This window comes from Danio rerio, chromosome 9, assembly GCF_052040795.2.
Source record: "Danio rerio strain M-AB ecotype USA chromosome 9, GRCz13ab, whole genome shotgun sequence".
Lineage (NCBI taxonomy): Eukaryota > Metazoa > Chordata > Actinopteri > Cypriniformes > Danionidae > Danio > Danio rerio.
The window spans coordinates 23,612,236-23,631,434 of NC_141029.1; the positions used below are offsets into that span (position 1 = coordinate 23,612,236).

General features: G+C 37.8%; 1 protein-coding gene and 1 long non-coding RNA gene across 2 annotated transcripts; both read left to right on the top strand.

Annotated features, from left to right (window-relative positions):
• The first annotated feature begins 1,923 nt into the window (after positions 1-1,923).
• On the top strand, positions 1,924-11,432 carry LOC147835305 (uncharacterized). Its single transcript, XR_015499365.1, has 3 exons — positions 1,924-2,184; positions 2,276-2,397; positions 10,087-11,432. It is a non-coding gene; the product is annotated as an uncharacterized LOC147835305 (long non-coding RNA).
• sox1a (SRY-box transcription factor 1a) lies at positions 5,248-7,177 on the top strand. Its single transcript, NM_001002483.2, is given in 1 exon segment — positions 5,248-7,177. A coding segment is annotated over 1 exon segment (1,011 nt). The 5' UTR covers positions 5,248-5,566; the 3' UTR covers positions 6,578-7,177.
• Positions 11,433-19,199: the final 7,767 nt, after the last annotated feature.

The window sequence follows — 19,199 nt, forward strand, 5'->3', positions numbered from 1 at the left end:
GCATTTGATAAAGTCTAGACTGATATTCTCTTCAATCATTCATAATATCCCTAAAGAGGTCATTACGGCATTTAGCTTGTACCTGAGGGAGAACCTGCTCCAGGAAAAATGCTATTACATATTTGCGGCTGATGGAAAGAGCCTTGAGTTGATGTTTACAGTCAGGTTAAGTGGGATGGCAAATTTAAATGTTATCTTTCACATGCAGCATGCACATATATGTTAGCTTTACTCTTTACATGAACAACTGGCACGGTGGTTATCAAAAGTTCTGAATTTTGATGGTCGAAGGGTGATTGAATAAGATGTCCAGAGTATTGAGAAAGCTCCGGTCATCACAGGACTCTGAATGTGTGTGTGTGCCATCAGATGGCAATGATGTGTTTCTCTTTGAGTTTTTCTGAGCCACAACACAACAGCTTTCCAGCACCTTTTCCAGCCTGTCAGAAACATGTGGTAAAAAGAAGCTGCTGCTGCTGCCCAGAAGCCCTGAATGACATCAGAGGGCTGTTAGAAACACATTTGTGTCTTACTCATACAGTTATTGATGAAAATGTTTATTTTGTTATGGTGCAAATTGTTCCTGTAATTATAAATATGTAATTGTAAATATATACAAAATAGCCTATTTATTCAATAACTGCATAAGTAGACAGACAGACAGACAGACAGACGGACGGACGGACGGATGGATGGATGGACGGATAGATAGATCTAAGTTTCTACTTTAAGTTTTGTTGAACATTTATAAAGTTTAAAATAATTAGTTTTACTTTCAGTACAGTAGTGTTTTTTGTGAAATTATGACATATTAATTTCATAAATATTTATTTAATTTCTTATTCACTTCAGTTTAAATGTAAAAACATTTAGTCTATGCTGTGCATGAATTTAATTTCTAAAGAGAAATGCAAGTAACACATCAATTTATTTTAAAAGTAGAACTATTTTCAGTATTAATGTAAAACAAGATTTTTTTCCCTTTACGTTAAAAATAGTTTTACAGGGAAATTTAACAAGATAAAATACGATAACAAAATTCTGTGAATGATATTAAATTAAATGTCTTTATCAACATTATTACATCAAGTACTTGATGTAAATACATACTTCAAGCATATATGATTGTACTTTAATACTTATTTGGTATACCACTTTACAATATGGTCAGTTAATACAATAACTATAACAGTGAGCAATACATTTATGATTTTAAATACTTGTTTACAGTGCTTAATAAACATTGAGCTATATTTTTATGTTATTAGCTTAGTTGATATTTATTTATATTAGTAAAAAATGCAGTGTTTCTGTATATTTGATATAGTATTTGATAAATTTGAAAGGATCATTATAGTTAAATGCCTTCAATGTATTTGTCAGGTTCTCTAATGTATTTAATACTGTTAACAGACAGAACTCTGTAGTTCATTGTTAACAACAATATAGACCATAAAGTTAACATCAAATGTTGTTTATTTTGTAAACATGTCACTAAAAACAAAATATGTGACATCAATGATTATTCTAATGGCTGTAAAATCTAAATACCACTAAGCTAGTAAATATGCCAAGTTGCAATAGCCTATAATAGACAATACAAAGGGATTCCCTGCTCTTTGTCTCTGTCCAGTGAAGAGGACAAAAAAGTTTAAAGATGGGGATCATGAAGACTGAAAACTTTTTGGGAAGGAATGAAAATGAAATGTTAAATGAACAAAGTACAAACAGATATCTTATTTGTGTGGATGCAGTGAACTTCATTTTCCCTGTTCAGTGGCAGCAATAAGCTAAAGCTCTCTTTATAATATCCTTAAAATTCAGACGAATCAGATGAGTGAAATGCAGGAAGAGTGAGAATGACCGGGTTAATTTAAGTTATTGAGCGTAATGCTCTTTAGAGCCCTGCGGCACAGGGGCACCGGGGCCAGCCTTCGGTGCTGACTGCGGAGTGAAGCCGCGGAGATGCCGCTGCCGCCGCCGCCGGTCCCTTCTTCAAGTTCGTTTCCAAGGAGGAGAGACGCGTCGCGCCAGGACTCCGCCCCCTTCTCCTGAATGCGCGAGCAGCTGCTTTCAAACCCAACTGCTCAATTCCATTCATCCTCGAGAGGGAACAAAAAAGTGGCTATTTATTAGAATACTTGTTTTGTATTGTTCCGCGTCACACAAAAGGGGCTTTATTATGTAAGAAGGAACCCTTTCGCCGGGAGAAACAATAACTTGAAATTGTCTTTAGAGTCTATAATAAATTTCATTTTCTTGTCTCTCTCCTCAGTGTGTAGTGAGTGGTGGGACTGGGAGCTGGGTATCTCTGGCCTTGGCACACTAAGTGTAGATTTTAGCAGGGATGGCGGTCTGGCGAGTGGCTTTGGCTGGTTTAGGACAGCGATAGAACCGGTAAGGACGATTTTACCTCACTGCAAATGAGGGACTTTATATAGCTAAAAACAAGACTTAGTTTGATAAAGCTATATTCTCTTCTGGCGAAAGAGTTTCTTCGGTGTCTAGTGAGAGTCTGTAAATAAATGTTCTTATGTAGAAACTTGATGTATTGAGACAGTGATGTCGCTTGACCAACTCGTTGTGAGCGGAGCAGAAGTTCGGTCCGTCAGCTCGACCTGCGCCTGAAAGCCCCTTATAACGGAGCGCGGTGACTGTCCTCAGTTGGACGGAGCTCGCATGACGTGCTGTCTGTAGCTGTTAATCGGATAACAGATATCAACGCGACATTTTTACAGAAACAGTCCGGGATGTCTTTTGGTGTTCGGTCGGTCCAGTGTTTGTAACTAGGCGCATTTTATCGGAGGACTCGGAAATAATTGTCTAAAGATTATAACAAGCGCTCGTGTTAAGCGAGAACAAATCTGACGGAACTCACCAGCTTAGCTTTTTTATTTCATTCATTTTTATATTTGACGCTTTAGAAGAAGAACCTGTTGGGCAAACCAGCTCACTGGTCCGTCAATTCAAAGAGTATTTAAATAAATAAACTGTAAATGTTTTTTTTTTGGTTACATAAAATTGTTTATTAATTATCTATAATAAGAAACCGATTTAAGTCAGCGTGATATTTTTTTATTAAATATCTCGTCTTAGTTTTTGTTCCCTGTTTAAAAAATTAAATAACGTTGCTAGTGTGTCTATTACTTGAAATAAACTTTTAGTTCTGATCAACAGATTGTCACTATCAATTGAATAAAAGGATTTCATCTAAAGCCCTCGTCTTACCACAGTCCTTGTTAAGTCAACCTGCTCATAACAAGATCCACACAAAGGACTTAAACAAGCAAATTAGGTTAAGCAAGTGAAAAACAAATTGCCTAAGTTTAGGATGCTTCTATGTTATATTAAAATATTAAAGTTTAAATAAAAAATGTTAAACACACATTGAAATTATTATTTCAATCAGCCTATTGTCATTTTATATTTTATTTTTTCGGTTAATTTTAATAATCAGTTTTCACTCTCTTTATGATATGTGATCATAAAATATGTACCCTAGAGCATTATATATCCCCGTCCCCTCGTCACAAAATAGCTAGATCGCAAACATCTGTGATAACCCTTAACTGTCACCTCATGTTTTTTTTTTTTCTAGCAAGTACATCTTTTAAAATATTTGTATTAAAATACTATGTTTTGGAAAACTGCTGTAACCCCAGCTCTCGCACGTGCGCTAACAGTGCCCTATTGCCCCCAGCGCGCGCAAAACAAAGACTTTGTGAAGAGCGCGACACTGAAGCAAAATGAGAACTGACAAGGTGCGTTGTTCCAGGAGGGTCACAATGCGGTTTAGCGCTCTAATCCTAAGGACAATAAGATGCATTTAAAATAAATAAATAAACGTGTTATTAAATCTGCATAATCTTTACCATTAAACTAAGAAAAATATTCAATTTAGAATGAATTTCAAACAGACATTTTACGTATCTTTGTCATTGTATAGTAGCAATTAAAAACAAAAGATAATATTAGTACTTCAGTTTTCACTAATATTAGTTACATATTCTATGCAATTATTAGTCATAGTAAATGCTTTCTGTAGTCTGGGCACATTTGAAACAAAAGCAAAAAACAATTACTTTGCGAAACCTTTCATATCAATGTGATATTTTGATGGATTTATATAATAAAAAATATATTAGTTTGTCTATATGTACTGTTTTATCAACATAATTAATAAAATGGCAACATGTAGACTTCACAAAATATGTGAAAACAATTAAACCCGTGCTGCTTGTGAAATAAAACCACTGTCCAATAAATGTACTTGAAACTTTAGCCTATCTCTCTTGATTTTAATTCACATTAAAAAAAACATTAACATCCCTAAATAATATAATTTTAACATCCCTTCATAGTATATTCATATTCCTTCTTTGTCTTTGTCCCTGGAGCACAAAAGTTTTGTGGTCCAGGGTAAGTGTAAGGATTTCATGAACATTTTCTCAGTCGGTGTTGCGGTTGATTTAGCCTACATGTTATACAATTATTTTTACAGTTAAATTAAATGTATAGCCTCATTCAGAGCTCGGTTTCTTGATTGCCTTACATTCAAATGTGTTACCTTATTACCTTTTTATTTTGTGGAAAAAAAAACTTTGGGGTTCAGTTTACACAGATAAAATTTACGCAGAATAAAGTCTTAGCAGTGCACCACCAGACGGCAGTATCCTCGAATTAAGAACCTCAATTTAATGTCATATGTTGTACCACTTAAAACTGTATATTTAGCCTATAGTTTTACACACAGAATAACTTGCTCTAGTGCGATAGTGTGTTATTTTTCACCAAAAATCTGTAATCTAAAGCGAAGTGAAATAAGGGGCTTTTTACCGTTTTTATTAGTTATTTGCCATTTATGAGAAATTAATTTCGACCTGTTTGCTTTCGTTTAATAGTAGTGTAATCACAGACAATATCAACATGGCTTACAAGTGGTTGGATAGCCTAGACTTTTTTTACACAAAGATTTGGCAAGACGTCACGAGGGTGCATAGGAGCTATTACAGTTATTATAAGGAATTAGATCGTATCTTGTAATGTCATCTAAATGGATAAAATCTACCATTTGTCCTCTTGTTCATTTATTGCTACCATTGAAGAGGCTCAAACTGCTACCTCAGTATTTACTCTAGTTTAGAGGGGGCGGTGTTGACCCTTCGTGCACCCCGCCTACTAGTTCTTTCCTCGTTGTCTACGTCACTCGACCGAACTCCATGCAAATCGCTCCTCACTGGAACGCCATTGGCCGCTCGCTCATTTTAATCGCTGTCAAAACGCATCATATGGCCGCCGCTTTAACTAACTCTTCAACTCCACTAGGAAAAGTAACTCAAATGCACGTTCAATTAATGTGGATGTGAAGCGGCAGTCGGAGACGACACTAAACTGGCTACAGGAGCGAAAAGAGAGCCCGAAATTGTCAGCAAACGGTTGGGAATAAGCTGAATTCCACACTTCATCGGAGCTCCACTGGCTCGTGAAGCACCTGTTTCAAGCGGACTACGGAGCGCCGAAAGTTCATGCTTTTTCTCTGCTAGTTGAGAACTTTTAAGCCACTTGAATGTATAGCATGATGATGGAAACGGACCTTCATTCCCCGGGACCCCAAACCAACACGAACCCGGGGCAAACGGGTCCAAATTCGGGGAGCAAAGCCAATCAAGACCGCGTAAAGAGACCCATGAACGCGTTTATGGTCTGGTCTCGGGGCCAGCGCCGAAAAATGGCACAGGAGAACCCCAAAATGCACAACTCTGAAATTAGCAAAAGACTCGGTGCTGAGTGGAAGGTGATGTCAGAGGCTGAAAAGCGGCCCTTTATTGATGAGGCGAAGCGGTTGCGAGCCATGCACATGAAAGAGCATCCGGATTACAAATACAGACCGAGGCGCAAAACCAAGACCCTGCTTAAAAAGGACAAGTACTCGTTGGCGGGTGGCTTGCTCGGCGGTGCGGGTGGTGGAGTCGGGATGAGTCCTGCGGGGGTCGGCCAGAGGTTGGAGAGTCCTGGGGGTCACGGAGGCTCGGCCAGCGCTGGCTACGCGCACATGAACGGCTGGGCGAACGGCACTTACTCCGGCCAGGTGGCTGCCGCGGCGGCGGCCGCCGCGATGATGCAGGAGGCGCAGCTCGCTTACAGCCAGCACCCCGGCAGTGGCTCTCACCATCACCACGCTCATCACCATCACCCGCACAATCCTCAGCCCATGCACCGCTACGACATGACTGCACTCCAGTACAGCCCCATCTCGAACTCCCAGAGCTACATGAGCGCGTCCCCGTCCGGCTACGGTGGGATATCATACACGCAGCATCAGAACTCCAGCGTCGCGACTTCTGCCGCCATCGGCACGCTGAGCTCGCTCGTCAAGTCCGAACCCAATATAAGTCCCCCGGTTACCACGCACTCCCGAGGCCCTTGCCCCGGAGACTTGAGAGAGATGATTAGCATGTATTTACCGACCGGGGAGTCCGGGGATCCGTCTGTGCAGAGCAGACTGCATGCCTTACCGCAGCACTATCAGAGCACGACTGCCGGAGTAAACGGAACTGTCCCACTGACGCATATTTGAAACAGCTGATGGAAAGCGATGGGTAACGCGCATTCAGAAACACTCCACCAAAAATATTTACCTCTTTTTTTTTAGATTGTCATTGAACTACTTTTGTACAGAATGTTTTATGATGTTCTTGTAAATTAAAGGTAAATATTGTTTCGATTGCAGTTCGGAGAGAAACTGAGGTCTTATATCAGATGTATCACTTTCAGTGAAGCATTGTTTAAATATGACGTCTTTAAAAATGATCCTGACAGCGTTTCTGGCCTCGCCAAGAAATATGCGACACACTGTTATTCTTTAAATATTTAAGTTTCTGTGCAGATTGATTTTTAAGTTGATAATGACAAAAGTCTAGCGTGAAGAACTCAATGAAATGTTTTTGAGAGCCCATAAAGAGTTTCCTGCTTATTACATTTACCAAAACGTTTGTATACGTGAATTAATGTACCAGATTTATGTTGTAATATTTCTTGTAAATTGTGAATAAGTTTTAATATTTCAAAAGACTGGCACGTCACTGCTGCTGTACATAATTTATGACATGCATTACTGCCAGTTCAAATCTTAACCTTGCGTTGATTCATGGTCTAAATAAAATTGGAGAAAAAGTTACTCTGCTCTAAATCGGTGTAAGTTTTGTTACCTAACTCATCAGATTTTCTCATTTAATGTGTTTGGTTTACCATACTTGTCTTGTGGACACGTTCTCTTCGTTGTTTGAAGATATTTTAGGCCTATCAATCGGTTGTTAATCAGATATTAACCTTTATTTAAGACATATTTAAATTTATAATTCACAGGCTTTAACATATGCTGATGAAATCTTTAAAATATCAAAATGGAATTTCTAAGTCGGTCACATCTGACTCAGAACAGGTACTTAAATATTTTTTGTGATGAACATACATTGTTGATTTGTGTACTGTACACTCACAAACACAGACACGCAGATCTTTAATGTTGCTTTGTGTTTTTTATACCATAATTGCGGCTCCCGTGGTCTTAAAATATGTGAAAAATAATGTAAAAAAGCAAAGATAGTTTAAAAAAATAAATGTTATAATATTAATTATTAATATTGAATTTCATTAAATGCAATTATTAGAATACCGAACTTGAATGATAAATGTCACTTTCCAAATTTGCAAAATATTGTTAGTGTACTAAATGCACTGGTCTTTATGTCTCTGCTTATTTATAATTTGAATAGTTAAATTACGTTTTAATTCTGTACTTATTTTACAATTTAATTTTCCACAGTAGATTCTGAATAGTGCCTGACTTGTATAATTTTGAGTAGCCTACAGAAAACAAGCTAATTTTGTGTGTATCATATAGACGGGTTGCATTGACACCTTGCTTTGCGTGCCCCGAAATGGAATTTACTCATAAATTGTCATGAATAAAAAATTGACCATTTAGTTTAGTTAACTTGTGTTTTTATAAAATCTAACGCTTATAGTTCATTTGGTTAATTTTGATCGGATAAATGCGTTGTTTATAGCTAGATAAAATAATTCTTATAATTCACTTTCAAATGTTAAACAGTACATTAGATATTTTTGTTGAAAAATTCTGTGTAGGTTGTTTCACTAGACCCGTTTTAGTATTTAGAAGAGCCCACGTTTCTCTTTATAGACGACTTTTTCATAAACAATTCACATGATAGAGGCCTACTGAATAATCAAAACATATTTGTATTATATTTGTAACATATTGTATAGTTTCTTAAAGGAAATGTGTTTGGACGTTTTAATTTCGCATGTTATTATAATTATACTTCGAGTCGTATTGGCTGTTTATTCATGATTCCCTGTGAAAAACACCTTGTTATAAAATATTTGTGGCTGAACATAATGTGATCTGAAACAGAAACCGAATGATGTTTAACAGTAGCTGGGATCAAACAGCAGAGACGCTGACCTCTGGGAGAGAGGGTCAAAGGTTATTACAATTACCTGCTGTCTCCCTGGGGCGAGTTTAGCAACAAGTGTCAGAAGTGCAAAGCCGCAACACATTATGACACCAGACGTCCTTTTTTCTCTTGTTGGGATGCGCATGTGGGGCCTTCAATATCTACAGCACACACGTAAAATAAATATGAAACAGAACATGTTATGTTGTGTTGAATATCTTAAAAACATCTTGAAGAATCTCGATATGCACTGACCATATTTGTATTTTATAATTAATAGTTCTTTCTTTGTGGTTTCATCCACGTTTCTTTCATGAAAACAGCTCTTCATTGATTATTAGCACACACTTTCAGTTTCCACTGCTGATAGCACACGAGAATGTCCACTCGGAAGACATTTGTGTTTATCTGCAGATGAAAAACTACACGGATTAGCACCGAAAATAGAGAGGCGGAGAACCAAGTCACGGCACTTGCCAGGTTAAAGAGAAGCGTTCTGGTAAATTTAACCAAAATAATTTACTACCCAGCCAAAAGAGGGGATGGCACGCGGAGTGGGATGGGTGAATAGGATGGGATGGAGTTCGAGGTGGGAGGGGTGGCGGTGGACTCGAACCAATAAATCGTCTCAACGTGCGATACCCTTATCTTGTAGCCACCGATATATTCTGTGCTGGGAAGCCATCAACACTGCTGGCTCGTACGAAAACTCCCGATCTCTTGCACTCGCTGTCCTAAATGGGGATAATTAGCATCACTTTATCACGCCTCTGCATATTTTCTCCCTTCTCCAAAAAACCCGGTACGCTGCTATTGGTCGATGCTCTGTCACAGAAGATTACGGAGACAGATTGCACGGAACGAATGTGCTGAACGAGATTAGGGAGGAATAGAAATAGCAACTGGGCCAATAAATTCCTCGCGAGGGCCTTATCGTGCAATTACACGTTGACATGTTTAACAATCTTGCTGCCTCTTAATCCTGCGCCCTTCCAAGAGGCGAGATGCTGCGCCGTAATTTCTGCAGCCTGCGATTCCGGAGCAGTAATTTAAGCATGTATGCAGAACGCCACGAAAAGGCAACTTTGTTCAAACTTTTATCCACCAAAAATGTTTCTGTCTTTCAGCTAATTACAAATTATTTGTTTCCCACCGTAGCCAACGTTCCCTTTTAACCACAGCTGACACAGAGCAGGGGCCCGGGTACCGTCGCATGTTAATCAGCCCCATAAGCTTCACCGCGACTTTTTTTGGGGGTCTGAATTGCGTCATTATTGCCCAGAAAGAGCAAATTCACTGGACTAATTTAGTGATGCACCCATGGGATTGCTTTTCAGAGATTTTCTTATGTTGTTGTGCATCACTGAGAATTCAATTACCATTATAAAACGACTGCTGTTCACAAAGTCTAGCCTGCTTTATCTAAATAAATAAATAAATAAATAAATAAATAAAATATAGCCTTGTGCTCGCTGACCGGTCGAAGGCTGCATGAATTTCCAAGGCGCAAACTGCTTGTTTATTAAACTACCCGTTCGTACCTTAACTGTCTGTTTTGTCTTTCTCTCTCCCCCCTCTCTCTTTCTCTCGCCCTCGTGTTCGGCAGAGAGGTCTGTGTAAGGATGATTGTGAGAGACTCTGCTGGAATTTGGCAGGCCCGCTGCTTGGAGAGGCGCCCCACGCTGTGACTCCCATTCAGCGGTCCAGCGCGCTGTGAGGTTGGGAAGTTTCACTGAGCCGTGCACTCAATGGCTCCACAAAGCTGATTACAAGCCCCAGCGAATTCCTGAAGGGACCGGGCAGCCACGCAGGTGTGCGGGAAACCGGGGCAACCCTTCAGAGTTATAGTGACAAGCCGGGAGACCACACAAAAAGCAAAGAGTCCCGGGAAGCGGCCAGGGATTTGGTGGGAAAAAACACCTTAAATGTCCTCTCCCTTGTGAGCGAAAAAAGAGGAGAAACTTTCCGAAGTCCCCCATTAAACTGATGCCCAGTCTCCTCAGGACAGCGGCTGTGCTGTTAAAATCAGACACATATTTCTGTTTATTTTTGGCATATGCATTCTGAACAGTCTGGTGTGTATAGTACCATGCACGTAAAGATGGGGGTCGGGTTTAACTACGATTCATAAAACGTAAAGATCTGCTTTGCCTTACCGTGCCCAATTCTTTCTCCCTGGTGCGAAAAAAATCTACATCAATGAAGCAGACAGCGTATTTAATTAGAGCGGAGTCTAACTATCAATTACTCAGGAAAAACACAGGATCCCCAAGGACCGGTAATCAGCGCGCCAACAGTCGGCCGCGCGCTCATTACAGCCAAGCGACGGGCGGGAATAATAATCAGGGCGCGGCGACGCATCTGCCTACAGTATTTCCATCGCTTCCTGTTGCCTCTCAGAACTTGAATAACTCGACATTTTTACTCAGTTTACCCAGCGGTAGCTCTGTTGTGGACGGCTTAGTAAAAAAGGCCCACTGTCTTTTCTCTTGTAACCTTATTGTAAGAAGCTTACAGCATCATAACATAAACGGTCTTTTTGTGATATTTCATATTGCATGTTTTTATCAAAATCATAAACTCTGATTTACTACGGCGCTTTGTTTTTTCTTTTTCTTATTAAACACAATGGGCTAAAAGTCGTAGGACACATTACAGAAAACAGTAAGCTACCACTATCTACTACGGCATTACAACGTTCAGTCCACTTATACGTTCACTTAGATAATGTTTGTATATTTTAGTTTGCATTTTCAGTTCCTTTACTGTAAAAATCATGGTTGCCTTAATTTTTTAAAGCAGAATCAAATTAACTTCATGAGTCTATTGAACTTTTGTTAAACTGACATAAAACAGCTTGCGTAACTTATAAAGTTAGGTTAGAACATGATTAACTTAATTTAATAAGTTACAATGACTTATTAAAAAAAGATTAAATGACTTTCAAAAACATATTCTGTCAGGACTAATTGATCATATAATGTGTTTACAGTGTATGCTAAAGCAGATGGGACTGAAAGGATAGAGTAAATGTAGAAATGAATTAATGTTATGGTTGTTTGTGTTCTTTTGGGATTTAGGAATAAACTATCAATTCGGTTATTGACTACTGAACTTGGTTTCTAACCATGCAACTTTTTTAAACAGTAAAGGTGCCATAAAGAACCAAAAAAAAAAGGGATTTCACTGTGATCACACGGATGAACTTATTTGGTTCCACAAATAACTTTATAGTAAAAAGTTCTTTAAATGTTGGGGGAAAGCACTCTTCTTTATTGGCTTTGAAGAAACCTTTTGGGGATGAAAATGTTTCATTGGACCTTAAAAGCCTGTCATGGAACCGTCAAAGCCAATAAAGAAGAATGTAGTAGAAAAACATTTGTACTTTGAGAGTTGATACTTTGTTTTCACATTACAAATTGTCGTTAGAATTGGCGTTTAAAAGTACTTGTTTTCTAGTTAGGTTTAGAGAAATACTTATGAAATATGTAACTTTTGCAGTGCAGCACCTTTCAATTAATGGACGTCAAAACACCAATAAAAGTCTTTGAGTATGGGCCCGGTTCTACTTTCTGCGGCTAATCTAATCCTCCGCAGAGTCAACAAGGGCTAATTGAGACCAGCAGGGCGCAAACACCCATTTACAATCACTTTCTCCCTCGCTCTTGATTGTCCCGTTGAGTCGTTTTGCGTGAGGTTTGGGACTTGAAAGTAAGCACGTTGTCTCAATCTATAGATTATGTTGACTTTTGAGTTCTGAATTATACAAATGGCAAAGGCCTCTGAGATTTAGGCATGTTTCAGTTCCCATGCTTAGCCTTATAAATATGCTATAAATCCATTGCAGTCTTGGCCTCACCTGTGTCCTGTCACCCCTGCTGTCCTCGTGTGATTAGAGGACAAAAGCACTTACCCGGCCCGGCTATGGTAGTCAATCAACCACAACGGACTATGCTAATTGAGGGGAAAGGCGAGAGGAAGACGAACAGTGATCCCAATTGTTCGGCGAATTTCACAGCTCAGCGCAGCTGCAATGCTACTGTTCTCTCCCAATACACTCTTCCTTTACTTCTAACACAACTCTACTGTAAGCCGAAGTCTGTGCGAACAGGAAGTGATTTTAAAATACTCTCGTTTTTCCCACACAAGTTGATAATTTAACGAAAAACAAAAGTCTGTGTAAGTCTAGATGAATGACGCGCACTAAAAGTTTTAGAGGAGCTGTCCAGGTCCTGAAATTCTCAACACCCGCATGTTCTCTGTTGGTCTATTTCAAGAGCTATACATGTTAAAATATTAAAAATAATTGAATTATATAAATGTACTTTTTTTTAGCATGACTTCACATAAAAGTTTCGCATGGCTTGATCAAGTTTAACCTTTTGGTGCTACCAAAAATGACGGATTTTTATTATCTTGTTTTTTTTTTAAGGGGATTTAATGATATGTACACCTCTTAACGTTTGAGCATAGACCTGAAAACGAAATGTCCAAGGTAAAAAAAAATATACATCTTTTGTTGTAGATGTTTTGCAACACAGATTTACGTTTTATGTCTTTTAAAGGTACTTGGTACATGGTTTCAGCAGGTTTATGAATGTAATTTAAGACTTAAAGAAAAAAAAAACACTAAGGGTTTTTTATAATGACTAGTGGAAAATGTTTACTTGCCCCATTAAATTTCAAACCCATATATACAAACAAATGTCATTGTAAGAAATATAATCGAGCAAAACTTGTTAATTTAGAAAAAAATTAACTTTTGGTAAACTTTTGTATTAAATGGATTGTTGGTTGTACTGATTGAGCAGCTTTTAAAGCTTATGAAATGTAAAAGACTTCGTAAGACCCAGCAGACACGCTGTGGTAGATCATACTGATGGGGAAACATGTTTTTTAAAAAGTTAAATAAAACGCTGATTGTTATAAACAATACACAGAATTATCATTGTCAAATCTGATTTAAAATACATATTTTTTCCCAAAAAACGTTTTACTCCAAGACAGAGATTGATATCTCAAATTTGAGGTTGATATCTTAAACAAAAGTAGTTTTTAGTAAAATTTAGTTTTGGAGAACCAAACATTTCCAAAATAAGTTATTTTATTGTGTCATTTCTGATTGTGAAGAACACAAGAGTGACTATTGTTTTATTTCAGGATCATTTATGTTTTTTGCATCATATACATGATTCCCCCTCCTACATACTTCTTACACAGCAAGTGACAAAACTTTTATGTACCAGTTTCATACCTTTCTGATGAAGTAAACACTTACAAAAAGATACATTTATTTGGTCAAAAAGATAAACTGATGGTGAAAATGAATGCAGCATTTCTTGGACAAATGCAGGAAAGCCTATAAATATGTTAACTAGCCCTGCTTGTCATAGCTAATATTGTGAGCTAAAGATGTAAACACAAAAGATAACGATTAGCGCATAATAGGTAATTTATCACAAAGAAAATCAAGAAGTTGTTTATTCTGACATAAAGATTTGGAGTACGATTTTTATATGCAATTTCAGAAGCCTATTTATCTACCTCTGATCAGTCTTTGTTTTTTCTGTTTTCATTTGGCTTTCTCCCATTTCTCAGCCTGAGATCAAATATGCTCCTCCAAAACAACTTCTCGCGCATCTACAAAAAGAATGACAACTTTAACTGTAAATTACTTTTTCCTCGCATCTAGTTTGACCCATCTCACAAGGTGCCCTTCCTCTCAGCAGGGGTCAGAAAATAGGCCTGAGAATTGTTTGTGTTTTATCGCTGCTGGAGTCCCACTGTGCTTCTGTATTTTCTGATGGGATAAACTTTGACTGTGTCTGATTGTGTTGCTTTTACATCTGAAAGAGGGAGAGAGAGACAGAAAGAAACAACAATAAAAGAAGTTGATGTTTATGGATTGGTCATTGATTTTGTTGCTCTTGGCTGTATGGGCCCCCCCTTTTTTTTAAATAAAGACAAGCAGGGATATGGGAGCGTGTTGAGTGGCGCAGTTTGGATCTGTAGGAGTGGATGGAGTCCGCGTGGACAGTGGCTGACAGTTGAAGTAGCTGCCCTGAGGGCTGCGTGACGGATTGGGGGCAGCAGGGTTACAGCTGATAATGACACACCCCACTGAGTGTTATTACTTAAAGACTGTGCCGGGCTGAAATGACATTGTAATGGGACGGGGCTTTTTGCCACGTTTTCACGGCACTGGGTGCTCTCACTCTGCAACTTGCTTCCCGTTTCTGTGTCCTCTTTTGTCTGCCTCATAAATGCTGTCTGTTCCTCTGTCTCTCACTCTTCCCAATTCTTTTTAGTGGTACATGCAGACTCACTTTTATGCATGCATAGGTTCCTGGCAGAATTTTGGCGCATAATTTTTCCTGTCTGAAAAGACTTGCTTCAGTGCATCTTTCATGTTTACCACTGAATGCATGGTCTGTTTGGCTCAGATCAACATTCAGTTCCAACTTACTATGCCTCAAATGTAGTCAAGTTGTTTCTGACGATTTCCTTTAGTTTTTTTTTTTTTTTTTTTTTTTTTTGCAGGCATCAGTACATGTTGTCCTTCTAAATCAGTGAATGAATGCATTTATATAGCGCTTGGACAGAGCTGCTGCGTACAGAACATATAGATTTGACTGGTTTTGAGTGCGTGTTTGCGGTTAGTTTGTGATCTGCAGTGACAAGCTCCTGGTGTGAGTAAGCTTGCACTCATATTGTGAATAATAAGCAGCTTTCTCTCTAATTGTTTCAGTTCTTACATACAGATGGACTCCCTGCGTTCATTTACAAAGACGTTTTTTTTTTTGCCGTAGTGGTTACTTTACTGTAGTACTTAAAAACACATTAGGAGAGAGCTCAAGTCTTGGGTAAATCAGAATGAACGCACACACTCGTATAGATACACACACATAAGGATATATTTAGTTCAAAAACAAATGGGGCTTTCATGCTTTATTTATTTGTTTGCTTATCGATCATTAAAATACGCCCTGCTTAATGTCATTACTTCCCTAAGCAATAGATTATGACCATCATACATTTTTACACAAGATAGTGGATATATAATCAGGCATATTATTTATAACAAGAATCATTGGATGACATTTTAAAAGACTCTATTTAAGGATCACAGTGTATAAGTTATTAGTTGTCATTTTAAATCTTTATACTTTGGCACTATCCTCCAAACCACTAGGGTTTTATACATTTGTCAGCAAATAGATAATTATTCAAAACATTAAAGAAAATATTATAATTATCACTTGGTTGTATTTGTTTTGTTGGGTCTTTTGGTTCAGCATGTTTATGTAAATACACGGTTGTTTTAACTACTGCAGACGCAAAGCTTAATTTCAACATTTAGTTTTATACATCATCATTTTAACAAATCAATACAATTCGTGAACCCAAAGACCAGGCTTTTACCTAAAAGGTTTCGTATTTTAAGTAAATCTTCACTTTATATATAATGAGTAACCTGTCCAATAACGGCAAGAAACATTGTGTTGTTACTTTTGATAACAAACTAAGCAAAATTTTTTAAATTCTGCCTATTTTATCATGAAATTGACACTTTTTTTGAGTGGAGAGCAGAGCTCAGATGAACTGGATTAATCCTCTTTACTAGTAGTTATAGCACAAAGAACAGCCATTTTTTTAGCCATGGAAAGACATCAGATAAACAGCACAGATTGTCATTGCATCACACTATGAAATATATTTGGTGTCTAGAGCTTGTTAGTTTACTAAATTAAGTGAATTTCTGCAAATACTTTGCCTATATTAGCCCATATTTTCTTTATTTGATGCATGTTAAAACACAATTTAGAAAAGTTACAAGATTAAAATATATTTGATTTACATTTTACATGTAAGCTACAAAAGCAATGTTTACTTTGTAGTAAAGCACACACCTTAAAGTACACAGTCTAAGAATGAAAGAACCGTGGAAATCATATGTACAGAGGTAAAACTTGTAAAGAATTCAGGGATATGTTGTCAGCGAAGAATAATATTAATCAGTCAAATAAGGTCACAAGTTTTAGGTCACATGACAAACTAAAAAATATAAATAAGTCAACTGAAATGTATATTGTAAATAAATAAATAAAAAGATTATGATACACAGGGTTTGATATGAGTTTTCATACTATCAGGTATTATCAGGTTATTTAGTATAGGTTTTCATTGAAGGTTCATAAGTAACTCCCAATGAAGCATGCTTTAGATCTGGAACAAACCCTTTTTTTATACACTTGAAAGCATGTCAGCTATATAGTAATATTCCAATAACTGCAATTTACTAAAAGTATACTAAGAGTATCAGTGTACTTTCTGCAGCTTTGCATTTATTACATTCAGGCTTAGCCTCAGGAAAGATTTTATGTGGCTCATTTTTATACGTATAAAGTCTGTGTACAATTTTAAATTAAAATATGTCTACATTTTTTGAGCATCCATGTTCTGTATAAACACTCCTCCCATTGTTCCTAAATGAATGATTGTATTTCAACAAACTTGCAATTTACTACTGATTACTCCTATGTAAGTTGGTTTCTGTAGAGTGGTTAGGTTTAGGTATAAGTTTCTGTCAACATTTACTCGTCCTCCACTTGTTCCAAGCTCTATCGTTCTAGAAGAACGTAACGTTCTTCAGTTGAACACAATAGACATTCTCAAGAATGTTGTATAGCGGCAACCATTGACTTGCATTGTATTCTTTGTTCATATTTTTGTCAATGGTTGCTTTTTGCCAACATTCTTTAGAATATCTTGTTTTGTATTTAAAAGAAATCATAAAAGTTTAGAACCATTCAAGTGTGAGCAAATAGTGATGAAACCTTATATCTTTATTTGTACTAACAAAGAGCCAGCTAAGAAGAAAACAAGTTAAAAGTGAGAGGCTGTGAAAATGTAAAAGCAATGTTTCACACGTATAAAGCAAATCACATGGGTGAAATTGAATTTTAAGCCTTTAACCGTGAAGTAAGCACAGTTTTTAATAGGAATAAATTAAAACAGCCATTTAAAAACAGGCATTTAAAAAAAACAGTGGAATTCTTTTATCTTCGCTGTACTTTATATTGAGATCCTAAAAATAATAATAGTGGATAATTGATCTTCAGAATAATTTGCCACACTAAACACACATGTGCTGTGGCCAAACAGCAAGAGCTGCCCAGTATGAGCTATTATGACAGCGGTGATTCATGAACATCTCAGTCAGCTCTTCTTAAGTGTGAGCAATAACTCTGACCCTGCAACTTTAATGTGTTTGGAGGAAGAAAAAAAAAACTAAATAATGCAGTTTCTCTGAAGAGTAACCTTAAACACAAAGATGACTTTATGGCTGATGGACTGTTTTAAACGGCTGTGTCTCCTCTGTTTCAAATGTGGCAGTATTTCTCTGCGGGGCTGTGGAAAAGCTGCCATTTCTCTGTGAGGCGCAGAGCCAAAACCCGAGACCTCTGCCAAAAAAGCCAATCCTTTTACACTGTTAGGCGAGAAATCTTTTAGTGCGCGCAACACACAGACGCAAACAGCAATCCGTTGGCATTTTGTCTCTCAGACACACAGGGTTTGGTGATTATTTTTAGGTGGAGGAGATTAGGTTAATGAGGGGTCAGTGGGTGACCATAAGAAACAGCGGCTCGGTTTCCTCTGGATGTCACTGATAGCTCTTATAGCACATGACCTTTGACTCCGCTTACAGTGAGTGATCAACACACGCAGCCGTTTAGATGGACCAGATTACAATAACAGCACCATGGACACTGGATCCTTTTCACCCGGCTCACGGAAATATATTGTTTGATGATAAGCAAAATCACAGCTAAAGAGGGTCCATTTGTAACAGTGGCTTTAGATACTGACACTTTTGTGTGGCTGAAACTCTGGTCAATTTGAATCCAAATAATGTCTTTTAAGGTAAATGCTGAAGATGCAACAGTATATTGACTGCTGATTAAATTATTAGCGAGGAGCAAGTTTTTTTTAAATTAATTTAAAATCATCAGCATGTTGGTCATTACTTTAAAACACTCACCAGCCACTTTATTAGGTACACCTTACTAAAACTAGATTGGTCCCCGTTTTGCCATCAGAACTGCCTTAATCCTACATGGCATAGATCAGGGGTGTCCAAACTCGGTCCTGGAGGGCCGGTGTCCTGGAGAGTTTAGCACCAACCCTAATCAAACACACCTGAACCAGCTAATCAAGCTCTTGCTTGATATACTAAAAACTTCCTGGCAGGTGTGTTGATTGAAGCAAGTTGGAGTTACACTCAGCAGGACACTGGCCCTCCAGGACTGAGTTTAGACATCTCTGGCATAGATTCAACAAGGTACCTAAATATTCCTCAGAGAATTTGGTCCATTTTGACATGATAGCATCATACAGTTGCTGCAGATTTGTCGGCATTTTTTATCATTTAAGTCCTCCACCACATCACAAATGTGCTCTATTAGATTGAGACCTGGTGACTGTGGAGGCCATTTGAGTGCAGTGAACTCATTGCCATGTTCAAGAAACCAGTCTGAGATGATTCACACTTTATGACATGGCTCGCTATCCTGCTGGAAGTAGCCATCAGAAGATTGGTATATTGTGGTTATAAAGAGATGGACATGGTCAGCAAAATTATCAGGTAGGCTGTGGCATTGACACGATGCTCAAATGGTGCAAATGGGCCAAAGCGTGCCAAAAAAATATCGCCCACAC